The 14,044-nt window shown below is 40.2% G+C and overlaps 2 protein-coding genes across 2 annotated transcripts in view; one reads left to right on the top strand and one right to left on the bottom strand.

Moving 5' to 3' along the window:
- Positions 1-14,044, top strand: part of LOC130871005 (zinc finger protein 431-like) — a 230,268-nt gene that overhangs the window by 39,321 nt on the left and 176,903 nt on the right. The window lies entirely within an intron of this gene.
- LOC130870824 (zinc finger protein 431-like) overlaps positions 9,248-14,044 on the bottom strand; it is a 32,540-nt gene continuing 27,743 nt past the window's right edge. The window contains exon 5 of the mRNA XM_057763699.1: positions 9,248-9,411. Within this exon, the coding sequence (XP_057619682.1) occupies positions 9,248-9,411 (164 nt within the window). The remainder of the gene's footprint in view (positions 9,412-14,044) is intronic.

Below are 14,044 nucleotides of genomic sequence, written 5' to 3'. Positions count from 1 at the left end.
TGATAAACCTCTATCCAAACTGATCAAACAGCAAAAACAGAATATCCAAATTAATAAAATCAGAAATGAAAAGGGGGACATAACCACAGACACAGAGGAAATTCAGAGAATCATTAGATCTTACTGCAAAAGCCTGTATGCCACAAAACTGAAAAATGTAAAAGAAATGGACACTTTTTTAGATAAGTACCATATACCAAAGTTAAACCAGGACCAGGTGTACAATCTAAATAGACCTGTTAGTCGCAAAGAATTAGAAGCTGTTATCAAAAACCTCCCTACCAAAAAAAACCCAGGACCAGATGGTTTCAATGCGGAAATCTACCAGAACTTCCAAAAAGACCTAATACCTATACTCCTTAATGTATTTCACAATATAGAAACAGAAGAGTCATTGCCAAATTTCTTTTATGAGCTACAGTTACCCTGATACCAAAACCACACAAAGACTCAACCAAGAAAGAGAATTACAGGCCTACCTCACTCATGAACATCGACACAAAAATCCTCAGTAAAATACTGGCAAACCAAATCGAAGAACACGTTAGAAAAATTATCCATTATGATCAAGTAAGCTTCATCCCAGAGATGCAGGGCTGGTTCAAAATACACAAATCTATCAATGTAATCCATCATATAAATAAACTGAAAGAAAAAAACCTTATGATCATTTCATTAGATGCTGAAAAAGCATTTGATAAAATTCAACATCCCTTTTTGATAAAAGTCTTGGAGAGATTAGGGATACAAGGGCCATACCTAAATATAATAAAAGTTATTTACAGCAAGCCAACAGCTAACATCAAATTAAATAGAGAGAAACTCAATGCCATCCCACTAAAATTAGGAACATGACAAGGCTGTGCACTCTCTCCATACCTCTTCAATCTAGTGCTTGAAGTTCTAGCAATAGCGATAAGACAACATAAGGGGACCAAGGGAATTCGAATTGGAAAGGAAGGAGTTAAACTTTCATTATTTGCAGATGATATGATAGTGTACATGAGCGACCCCAAAAACTCCACCAAAGAACTCCTACAGCTGATAAATGCCTTTAGTAATGTGGCAGGATACAAGATCAACTCCAAAAAATCAGTCGCCCTCTTATACACAAAGGATATGGAAGCAGAGAGGGAAATAAGAGAATCATCACCTTTCACGATAGCCACAAAAAGCATAAAATATCTTGGGGTAACTCTAACCAAGGAAGTGAAAGATCTATTTGACAAGAACTTTAAGGCATTGAAGAAAGAAATTGAAGAGGATACCAGAAAATGGAAGGATCTCCTTTGCTCTTGGATTGGGAGAATCAACATAGTAAAAATGGCAATTCTATCAAAGGCAATTTATAGATTCAATGCAATCCCCATTAAAATCCCATCAAAATTCTTCACAGATCTTGAAAGGACAATAATCAACTTTATATGGAGAAACAAAAAACCCAGGATAGCCAAAACAATCTTATACAATAAAGGAACTTCTGGAGGCATTACCATCCCTGACTTCAAACTCTATTACAGAGCTACAGTAATGAAAACAGCGTGGTACTGGCATAAAAACAGAGATGTCGACCAATGGAATCGTATAGAAGACCCGGATTTTAACCCACAAACCTAAGAACAACTGATTTTCGATAAAGGAGCTAAAAGTATACAATGGAAGAAAGAAAGCATCTTCAACAAATGGTGCTGGCACAATTGGATGTCAACCTGTAGAAGAATGAAAATAGACCCATATCTATCACCATGCACAAAACTCAAGTCCAAATGGATCAAAGACCTCAATATCAATCTGAACACACTGAACCTGATAGAAGAGAAAATGGGAAGTACCCTACAACATATGGGCACAGGAGATCGCTTCCTATGTATAACCCCAGAAGCACAGACATTAAGGGCAACATTGAATAAATGGGACCTCCTGAAACTGAGAAGCTTCTGTAAAGCAAAGGACACTGTCATTAAGACAAAAAGGCAGCCTACTGACTGGGAGAAGATCTTCACCAACCCCGCTACAGACAAAGGTCTGATCTCCAAAATATATAAAGAACTCAAGAAACTAGACTTTAAAAGGATAATTAACCCAATTAAAAAATGGGGCACTGAACTGAACAGGGAATTCTCAACAGAAGAATTTAAAATGGCCAAAAGATACTTAAGGTCATGCTCAACCTCCTTAGCGATCAGAGAAATGCAAATCAAAACAACTTTGAGATATCATCTTACACCTGTCAGAATGGCTAAAATCAAAAACACCAAGGATAGCCTTTGCTGGAGAGGTTGTGGAGAAAGGGGTACCCTCATCCATTGCTGGTGGGACTGCAAACTTGTGCAACCACTTTGGAAACCAGTGTGGCGGTTTCTCAGAAAAATTGGGATCAACCTACCCCTGGACCCAGCAATAGCACTCTTGGGAATATACCCAAGAGATGCCCTATCATATGACAAAAGCATTTGTCCAACTATGTTCATAGCAGCATTATTTGTAATAGCCAGAACCTGGAAGCAACCTAGATGCCCTTCAATGGAAGAATGGATGAAGAAAGTGTGGAATATATGCACATTAGAGTACTACTCTGTGGTAAAAAACAATGACTTCTCGAATTTTGCATGCAAATGGATGGAAATAGAAAATACGATCCTGAGTGAGGTAACCCAGACCAAAAAGAAGATCATGGGATGTACTCACTCATAATTGGTTTCTAGCCATGGTTAGGGGCCCCTGAGTCTATAATTTGTTATCCTAAAGAAGCTAAACAAGAGGGTAAACCCAAGGAAAAACATATAGATATCCTCCCAGCTATGGGAAATAGACAAGATTGATGGGCAAAAAATTGGAATCTTGGGGGTGGGGTGGGATGGGGATGAGGGGTGATGGGGAGAGAAAAGTGTGAAGGAGAGGATGAGGGGAACTGGGGGAATCGGGGTGATTGGGGATAAAGGAAGGTTGGATAGGGGAGCAGGGAAACTCATACCTTAGTTAAGGGAGCCACCTAAGGGTTGGCAAGAGACTTGAACTTGGAATGGCTACCAGATGCCCAGGGCAATGTCTCCAGTTAGTTCATTGGGGCACCTGAGGATAGGGAACCTGAAATGAACCTATCCTATAATCATACTGATGAATATCTTGCATATCGCCATAGAACCTTCATCTAGCGATGGATGGAGATAGAGACAGAGACCCACACTGGAGCACCGGACTGAGCTCCCAAGGTTATAATGAGGAGCAGAAGGAGAGAGAACATGAACAAGGAAGTCAGGACCATGAGGAGTGCACCCAACCACTGAGACAGTGGGTCCGATCTATTGGGAGCTCACCAAGGCCAGCTGGACTGCTACTGAAAAAACATGGGATAAAACCGGACTCTCTGAATGTGGCGGACAATGAGAGCTGACGAGAGGCCAAGGAGAATGGCACGGGAACTTTCATCTGGCGATGGATCGAGAGAGAGACAGAGACCCAATTTGGAGCAACGGTCTGAGCTCTTAAGGTCCAAATGAGGAGCAGAAGGAGGGAGAACATGAGCAAGGAAATCAGGACCACGAGGCGTGCACCCACCCACTGTGACAGTGGAACTGATCTATTGGGAGCTCTCCAAGGCCAGCTGGACTGGGATTGAATAAGCATGGGTTGAAACTGGACTCTCTGAACATGGAGGACAATGAAGGCTGATGAGAAGCCAAGGACAATGGCACTAGGTTTCGATCCTAATACATGATCTGGCTTTGTGGGAGCGTAGCCTGTTTGGATGCTCACCTTCCTGGACCTAGATAGAAGTGGGAGGACCTTGGTCTTCCTGTAGGGCAGGGAATTTGGACTGCTCTTCAGTATCGAGAGGGAGGGGGAATGGACTGGGGGGAGGAGAAGAGGAGTGGGGATAGGGGGAGGGGAGTGGGGGAGGGGGCAATATGTGGGAGGAGGGGGAGGGAAATGGGAAATGGGGAGCAGTTGGAAATTTTAATTAAAAAGAATTAAAAAAATGAGAAAAAAAAACACTGGCAAACCAGTCTAAAAATACATCAAAAACATCATCCATCATGATCAAGTAGGCTTCCACCCAGGGATGCAGGGCTGGTTCATATATGAAAATCTATCAATGTAATCCACCATATAAATAAACTGAAAGAAAAGAAAACAATATAATCATTTCATTAGATGCTGAAAATACATTTGACAAAATCCAACACCCCTTCATGATAAAGGTCTTGGAGAGATAAGGGATACAAGAATCATATCTAAATATAATAAAAGCAATATACAGCAACCCAACAGCTAACATCAAATTAAATGGAGAGATACTTAAAGTGATTCTATTAAAATCAGCAACAAGGCACGTGTGTCCATTCTCTCCATATCTCTGCAACATAGTTCTTAGAATTTTAGCAATAGGAATAAGACAATAAAAGGAGATCAAGGATATTCGAAATGGAAAAAAAAGAAGTCAAACTTTCATTATTTGCAGATGATAGGATACTGTACATAGGTGACCCCAAAAACTATACCAAAGAACTTCTACAACTAATAAATATCTCCAGTGATATGGTAGGATACAAGATAAACTCAAAAAAAAAAAAAACAGTAGTACTCCTATACACAAATGATAAAAAAGCTGAGAGGAAAATCAAAGAAACATTACCTTTCACAATATCCACATATAACATTAAATATCTTGGAGTAGCATTAACCAAGGAATTAAAGACATATTTGACAAGAACTTTAAGTCTTTGAAGAAAGAAAATGAAGAAGGCACCAGAAAATGGAAAGATCTCCAATGCTCTTGGATAAGAAGTATCAACATAATAAAAATGGCAATCCTAACAAAAGCAATCTATAGATTCAATGCAATCTCCATCAAAATCCCAGCACAATTCTTCACAGACCTTGAAAGAACAATAATCCCATGACAGCTGGAAGTAATTCTAGAGGATGATGCCCCATTTACCAAAAAATATTTGTCCTTATGTTTGGGAACACCATTTATGGGTTGTTGATTATTACCTGTACTAGAGAGAGGGTTGGGATGAAAACTATGTTTGTTCAAAAAACAGGGATAAGCCGGGCGGTGGTGGCGCATGCCTTTAATCCCAGCACTCGGGAGGCAGAGGCAGGCAGATCTCTGGGAGTTCGAGGCCAGCCTGGTCTACAAGAGCTAGTTCCGGGATAGGCACCAAAGCTACAAAGAAACCCTGTCTCGAAAAACCATCTATCTATCTATCTATCTATCTATCTATCTATCTATCTATCTATCTATCTATCTATCCATCCATCCATCCATCCATCCATCCATCCATCTATCTATCTATCTATCTATCTATCTATCTATCTATCTATCTATCTATGAACCAGATCTCATTATACATGGTTGTAAACTACCATGTGGTTGCTGGGAATTGAAATATTATAGGTCAATATTTGTTCATGTTTGTTGTACATATGGTCAGGTCAATTAGTTTCTTTAGATACATAGAGATTGTATTACGTGTAGATAGGTAAACTTCAACCATTTCAAGGATCTGTAGAAATGGCACGTAAATAACTTAGGGTTCCATTGACATGAGACAAGATTGCTCCTTACAGCAACAATGTATTCCCGAAAGAATGTTGAGCATGGAAGACACTCCGCTCTGAGTTTGTTTTGTTATTGGTGAAACTGGCCTTTGGGCAAGGAACTGCCCATGCCTGAGCCACTATCCATACTGAAGTGGATAATCAGGATTGTCAAATCTTGCCAAGACAGGGTAAGACAGTTTCAAAAAATTTCCTGCCTCTGAAATGGTCTGTCAGTTATGATAGGCCGTAGCGAAATTTGGTTGCTTCAGTGTTGCAAAATGAGACTTTGGGTGATTTCTCAGGTAGCTAATTGTCTCTGTCATATATTGCTTACTTTGGAAGCTACTTTATTGTACTTTCTGCCTGCCCAAGTGTAGGGCCCATGGGTCTACCACTGCTCCTGGGGTTCATTTTGAGAACAGTTTCTGGCCAGCCAGTTAAAACATTCTGTTTGTTTTTGTGCTCCCTCTGCCCTGCCTGGTGATTAGCTGTAGGGCACTGTTTACCCCCATCTTGGGTGTGGCAATTTCCCACCTGCCTGGGGGAAATTCTTTGTGCAGCAGCTAGGTATTTAAGGATTTCCCCAAGGTTGAATAAATGGAATTTGGCTGATCTCTTTTCGAATGACCCAGGTCTCTTGTGTGTTCTTTCAATTTCCAGGCCCTTGCCCGGCTTGCATACGGTACAGTGGCTGCGTATGGTACATGGCGTGTGAACTGTACTGAGAGGGTAATGCAGGCACAGGTGACCAATGCAGGCATTGGAGACCCTGCTGGTATGATCAGGAATTACAGTGGGAGGCCCTTCAGCGAGATGGGGAAGTAGGGGGACCCTGAGAAATCACCTTTGGAAGGCTGGCCAGCAGGTAAGAAATTGAGTGGTGAGGATGAATTGAAAATGAGTGTAAGTAATTCTGTTCCAGTGTTAAGGGGCCGGTTAACAGGTCAGTTGTTAGTTCTTTTAGAGAAACAAGGCACCAGTATTAAAATTGAGACAGTGGAAGAGGTCATTATGACAGTTTTAGACTTTAGTCCCTGGTTTCTACATGCAGGGGGCTTTAATATTACTGATTTGGAGCAGGTAAAGGCTGACCTTCAAAAAGCATTGAAAGAGAGAGGGCCAGAAGAATTCTCTGTAGCGATATCTTCACTATGGCGCTTAATCAGAGGTGCTCTTCTCAGTGATGATGTAAAAGTAAAAGCAATTGGAGAATTTGAACAAAACTTTTGAGTAGATTCAGGGGATAGAATCTGTGAATTCCATTAAGAGCTTTGAGGAGGGGGAAGTTAAGAGTACTAAAAGGGATATAGAAGAGGAAGAAGAAATTTTAGAAAAGGAGATTGCACTGATAAAAAAGAAGTAAGAAAAAGAAGAAAGGAAGGGAGCAAACTAAGATGTCTCCACGAGACCTCCACCGCAAAATCCATTCCTTGCCACATCAAATCCTCTTGCTACTGCTTCCACCCCTATAGACTTAGAGGTGGAAATCTGAAAGATCCAAAACAGACTGAATAATCTAAGTAGAGAAAGGCAAATTTATCCTGCTGTGGAAATTATTGATCTGCAAGGACAGAGGATCAGGCAGCATAACCCACCTGCCTTTAAGGACATTAAGCAACTAAAAGAAGCAGTTACAGCCTATGGAACTCATGCCCCCTTCACTGTGGCTTTATTGGAATCTCTTGCAGAACTCAAACTTACACCCAGTGACTGGATGCAGCTTTGCAGGGCTTGTCTTTTGGGGGGAGATTATTTGTTATGGAGAGGCGAAATGCAGGAAAACTGTGATAATACCACACTGAGTAATGCCACTTTGAGTTTCTCCCAGCATACCCTTGATATGTTGACTGGTACAGGACAGTATGCTGGCTTCATGGCACAGACTGCATATAATCTTGCTATTTATGCTCAGATACCTGCTGCAGCTGTTAAGGATTAGAAAGCTTTACCTAACAAAGGAGCAGGAGATGTCCTTCAAGGACCTTCAGAATCTTCTTCTGTTTGTTGACTGCCTGGGAAAGTCACATTTTGGGGGATGTGGACTCAGCTATGCAGGTCACAAAGCAATTGCCCTATGAAAATGCTAACAAATACTGTCAAGAGGCTATATGCCCCCATAGAAATGGGAATTTAAATGATTTTATCCAGTTATTCAGGGACATTGATGACACTCATGTGATGGGTCAGGTAATTGTTTCTGCCCTTAGCGAGGGTCAAGGTGGAGCTAGATCAAGGAATTGTTTTCAATTCGGAAGGTCAGGACACATCAAAAGGAATGGCCCTGCGGGTAAAGGGGCAGTAAATCAGCCCAGGGGAAATCCAGGTGTTTGCCCAAAATGTCAAAAGGGGGCTTAATGGGCTAATGAGTGTCACTCTAAAACTGACATTCAAGGAAATCTCATCCCCACGTCAGGAAACAGGAGGAGGGGCCTGCCCTGGGCCCCCCAAACACAAGTGTATGGGGCGATGAGTGGACCAGCTGTTCCCATCAGATTCATTCCTCAAATGCCTCACTGTCTAAGACCTTGTCCAAGGCACCACAGGAAGTATAGTACTAGACCTCTGTACCTCTACCTGGGCAGTATTGACCCCACAAATGGGTGTGTAGGCCTTGGGGACTGGAGTATTTGAACCTACTCCAAAGAATTCAATAGGTATAGTTTTGGGTAGAAGTAGTTCTGCACTTAAAGGAAATAAAATTTTGCCAGGAATTATAGACTTTGATTATACTGGAGAAATTAAAATTATGATTAAAGCTGGGGTGAGTGTCCTTGTCATCCTCAAGGAGCAAGAATAGCTCGACTAGTGCTTTTGCCCATGTTTCGCTCTACTAATCCAATCTTTAAACAAGAATGAGGGGACAAGGCGTTTGGCTCCACGGGATTCCCTGGAACTTTTTGAGTTTCTTATTTAGAGAACAACCCCATGTTTACATTAACAATCACTAGGAAAAAGTTCCAAGGCCTTCCAGATACAGGGGCTGATAGTTTTGTGATTGCTAAAAAACACTGGCTGGTACCCTGACCTCTATGGCATTACAGGGGGTAGGAATGGCCAGTTCTCCAGAGTGCAGTACCCAATATTTAGATTGGAAGGATGAAGAGTGAGGGGAATGTGGTGGCTGATCAGCTTACTTGCCAAATCTGTGCAGTTAGTCAAGAATCTTATGAAACTGCAGAAAAAGCCCATAATCGTTTTCATCTCAATGCTGGGTCTTTAAGATTTCATTTTAAGAATATCTCAAGAGCAGGCCACTGATATTATTTTAAAATGCTCTCTGTGTACAGAACTTTCAGCTGTTCCTTATTTGGGAATTAATACTCATGGGCTTGCCCCTAATCATTTATGGCAAATGGATTTTACCCATGTTCCTTCTTTTGGGCATATGCAATATGTTTGCTTCAGCACATACAGGAGAAAAACCATGGGATGTTAAAAGCCACTGTCTCCAGGCTTTTGCCTACATGGGAGTTCCAAAAAACTGTAAAAACTGGCAATGGGCCAGCCTACACCAACACTGTCTTTGCTAAATTTTGCTGAGTTCTCTATTTCTCATAAAACAGAAATACCTTATAATCCTCAAGGACAAGCTATAGTGGAGCGAGTGCATCATATGCTCAAAGCCTATTTGCATAAAACAAAAAGGGGGGAATATGGTTCCACCCCCAGAGACCATTTGTCTTTTATTTTACACATTTTAAATTTTTTCAATGTTGATGCTTAATCTTGTATTCTGCTGACAGGCATCGGCAGCCAGTTTCTTCTGGGATGCCTCATGGCAAATGGAAGAATCTAGCAGATGGCACTTGGTGTGGTCCAGATCCTGTACTGGTGTGGGGAAGAGGGGCTGTTTGTGTTTTCCTGCAGGATGATGACAATCCAGTATGAGTACCTGAGCATCTGGTGCATGCTGTGTATTTTCCTGTCCAGAAGCCTGAAGACAGGGTAGAGCCAAGAGATCAAATAGATACTGGATTGTCAACTGAAGAGTTGCTGGGATCCTGAGGTCCTGGCTGTGGTGGTCTGAGTGCCAAGGATTGTTCCTCTATCAACACATCCCATGATAATGGCAGCCATTGCTGTGGCTGCCACAGCAGCTAGGGCTGCTGGATTTCACCTTAGTCAGTCAGTTGTTTCTGCTAGCACAATGGATACCTTATCAGGGCAGGTTGCAAATGTCTTGACCACTCAAATTGAGTTAAATTTAAAAATGAATATTGCAGTTAGTTTTGCAATTGGTTTTGGTTAAAGACTACTGCTAGGTTATACAGTAAAAGGGTTATTGCTGTTATTCATGGACCCTGGAGTGCACAATTTACAAATTGACTCTTGAGATTATTTTAGTTAACCATACCAGGGTTCCTCCCACCAGTTCTGAGACGTTACTTAAAGGGCTCCAATTTGGGCAGTCTTATTAATGATTGAGCAGGCACAGTCTCCTTAAGGAGAGCTTATATGTGCTGAAGCATCATCTTCATGGTTTCACGGTGCCAGAGCCAAAGAGAAGCTTAGGTCAATGTCGCCACATGGCGAGTCCTCTTAGTTATTGCCCCGAAGGATCTTTAGTGCAAATCTGGCTGAACTCGGTGATGGGTGACTAGTGAGCCAATGACGGGAAAGGTTTTTTGAGGGCTACCCCAACCTAAGACAGGAAATGTTTTGACTTGGACACTTTCCCATGACAGATAAGGGGTATTGCCTCACATCCAATGCCACCTTTGGATAGTCATATAATAGCCTAGTCATATAATTTATACATGCCACCTTTGGATAGTCATATAATAGCCTAGTCATATAATTTATACAAAAGGGGGACCTTTAGGGCCCATGGGTCTACCCCTGCTCCTTTGGTTCATCTTGAGGAGTTTCTGGCCAGCCAGCTAAAACATTCTGTTTGTTTCTATGCTCCCTCTGCCCTGCCTGGTGATTAGCTGTAGGGCATTGTTTACTCCATCTTGGGTGTGGCAATTTCCCACCTGCCTGGGGGGAACTCCTTGTGCAGCAGCTAGGTTTTTAAGGATTTCCCCAAGGTTGAATAAATGGAATTCAGCTTAATCTCCTTTCAGATGACCCAGGTCTCTTGTGTGTTCTTTCAATCTCCAGGCCCTTGCCCGGCATGCCTATGGTACTGTGGCATGTGAACTGTACCGAGAGGGTTACACAGACACAGGTGTTACACTCAAATAATATTATCTCCCTTCTCAGGCCTTTGATGGGGTTGAAGATTAGATAGTTGTAGTTACTGTCCTTTTATGATCTAGCCAAACCCATTTTCTATATAAGACTTAGACTATACAGGGCAGAATGTTTATTAAAAACATTTAGCATGTGTTTCTTGCTTGATATTGTTCATGCTGGTTGTACTTCTAATTATAAATGATATCTGTTCCTAGTGCATATAGTTTTGTATTGGGTTTGGAACTCTCTTATTTAAACAAAAGGGGGAGGTGCTGTGGGAACACATTCTGCTCTTTCAGCCAATAACCTTTAAGTAACCAGCCCACTTGGGTGTGGCCCCTTATACTGTAAAAGCAGCTGTAAATGTATACCCACTCTCTTACTTCTGGCTCCTTCTTCCAGCTGCAAGACTCTGTTCCTGTTCACACAGAGGACTGTCTTGGAAAGTGATCTGTAAGTTTTCTTCATAAATAACCCCTTTATTACTCATGATTCTGAACTGGTGTGGGATTGGAAAAAAGAAAGCATATTTAACAAATGGTACTGGAATAACTGGATATCAACATGTAGAAAAATGAAAATAGATCCATATATGTCACCATGCACAAAACTCAATTTCAAATGAATGAAAGATCTCAACATAAAGCCAGTCACACTGAACCTCACAGAAGAGAAAGTGAGAAGTACACTTGTATGCATTGGCACATGAGACCACTTCCTAAATATAACCCCAGTAGCACAGACACTGAGAGAAACAATAAACGGGACGTCCTGAAACTGAAATGCTTTTGTAAAGCAAAGGGCAGAGTCAACAAGACAAAATGGTATCCTAGAGAATGAGAAAATATCTTCACTAAGCCCACATAAGACAGAGGTTTGATATCCAAAACATACAGAGAACACAAGAAATTGGTCATCAAAAGAACAATAATAATCTGGAGTACAGACCTAAGCAGAGAACTCTCAACAGAGGAATCTTAAATGGCTGAAAGACACTTAAGGAAATGATCAACATCTTTAGTCATCAGAGGAATGCAAATCAAAACAACTCTGAGATTCCACCTTACACCTGTAAGAATGGCCAAGATCAAAAACACTGATGACAACTTATGCTGGAGAGGTTGTTGGGTAAAGAAAGCACATCTCAGTTGCTAGTGGGAGTGCAAGGTGGTACAGTTGCTTTGGATATCAGGATGGTGATTTCTCAGAAAATTAGAAAACAACTTTCCTCAAGATCCAGCAATACCACCTTTGGGTATATATCCAAAGGATGCTTAACATAAGGACATGTGCTCAACTATGTTCATAGCAGCATTGTTTGTCATAGCCAGAACGTGCAAAGAACCTAAATGCCCCTTGACCAAAGAATGGATTAAAAAATGTGGTTTATTAAACAATGGAGAAAAAAATTAAACACAGGAGAAAAAATAATGACATCTTGAAATTTGCAGGCAAATGGATGGATTTAGAAAACATCATATTGAGTGAGATAACCCAGACCCAAAAAGACTAATATCATTTGTGCTCACTCATAAGTGGATTTTAGACACAAAGAAAATCAGCATACAATTCACAATTCCAGAAAACCTAGACAACAATGAGGATCCTAAGACAGACATATATGGATCTAATCTGCATGAGAAGTTTAGAAAAAGACAAGGTCTCCTGAGAAAATTGGGAGCATGGAGACCATGAGAGAGGGTTGAATGGGAGGGGAGAGGCAGGAAGGGGAGTAGACAAAAACGTATAGCTCAAGAAAATAAAAGAAAAACAAAAAAATAATAACACAAGTGAAAAGATAAAAGATCACTCTCCCATAGCAGTAATACATCCTAAAAAAAAAATAAACTTATCCTCAGGTATACCCCAAGCATTGCCCTCTGGCCACTTGATTTGACTTCCACATGCAAAACAATCTCACTAACAATTCAATACTCCACACAAAACAATCTCACTAACAATTCAATACTCCACACAAAACAATCTCACTAACAATTCAATACTCCACAGCTCTTTGTAAATGCCTAATTGGGCAAGTCTTAGAGTCACTTCATTTTATGTCTCAGAATAACACATTCCACAAAAAAGGAATAAGGAAAAACTGATAGCAGTTTATCATTTTCAATTGCAAAAAGGTTTTATTATTCCAAGTGTTCTGTTTTCCTCTAGTCTCCATGAAAACATGTTTACAATCTAAAAAGAAGAAAATATTTTACTGACTTAATGTCTTAACTCATTGGGTTGATAGAACAGTGGGAAATGTGTATGGTGTGCAAAGCTGGTAACCTAATCTTGATCACCATATAAAAAGAGCCAAAAGTCAACACAACAATCTTGTTTTATGGTCTCCACATACCAGTCAGGCCTAATACCCCATAATCATATCACATACATATAACAGAAGCTTTTTTCAAATAAATCTCATTGATTTTACATTATCTAGCACCTCTGAACAATTCCCTTAGAAGGAACCAATTTATGATGAAGTAACAAATGGATAACTAATGGGGATAGGAAGATGTATAGAACTTTACATAATATATACATACCATTAGGATATCAAGCTATACTGTGAAATACGCAATTGATGGCTTATTATTCTACATTATTATACCTCTACCAGTTTGAAGAAAAGGTTGTTTTGAATACACATGAGGTATTTAATGGTTTTTTATATTCTCTATTAAGCATTTTAACATTAACTTTGTTAAGTGTTGACAAAAGAGCAAATGTTGGGATACATCATCGACCTTTATACTTACACTCAAGTAACTAACACATGAGAGTTATTAGTTTGAATATATCCATAACTAATTATTGACATATAAGCTAGCCTGGATAACATTTCAAGGGAATTTGTAAAGATATGAAAAACAAAACAAAGAAAAACAATTATCTCCCCTTTATACGACACCCTTACTTGAAAAGCAGGATCACACACTGCCTGATATTTAGTGAACAATGTAACACTTAGATGATGGGCATCTCATTCTATATATTTTAGCAGAAAATTACCTATCTCTCAGTAAAACCAGCCACAGCAGGAATACAAAGACCACAAAATAACCTTCACTTAATGGATTCGCTAAACCTATAGAACACTTTAATATCTATCTCAGACATTGCAAATTAGAAAACACAATGCAGTGATCTCTACCATCAGTCCTGAATGATGATAGTAAATAATTATGAATAACACATGAGACAAAAATTTCTTGAAACTATGCCAACTGTGATGTCTAAAGTCTATAACAAATAATTTACATGAAGAGGGTTTGTCTTTTGTATGAGTTCTTCCCTGATTCTTGATATCAAG

This window comes from Chionomys nivalis, chromosome 3 (genome assembly GCF_950005125.1).
Source record: "Chionomys nivalis chromosome 3, mChiNiv1.1, whole genome shotgun sequence".
Classification (NCBI taxonomy): Eukaryota; Metazoa; Chordata; class Mammalia; order Rodentia; family Cricetidae; genus Chionomys; species Chionomys nivalis.
This window is presented reverse-complemented; position numbering and strand designations above follow the sequence as displayed.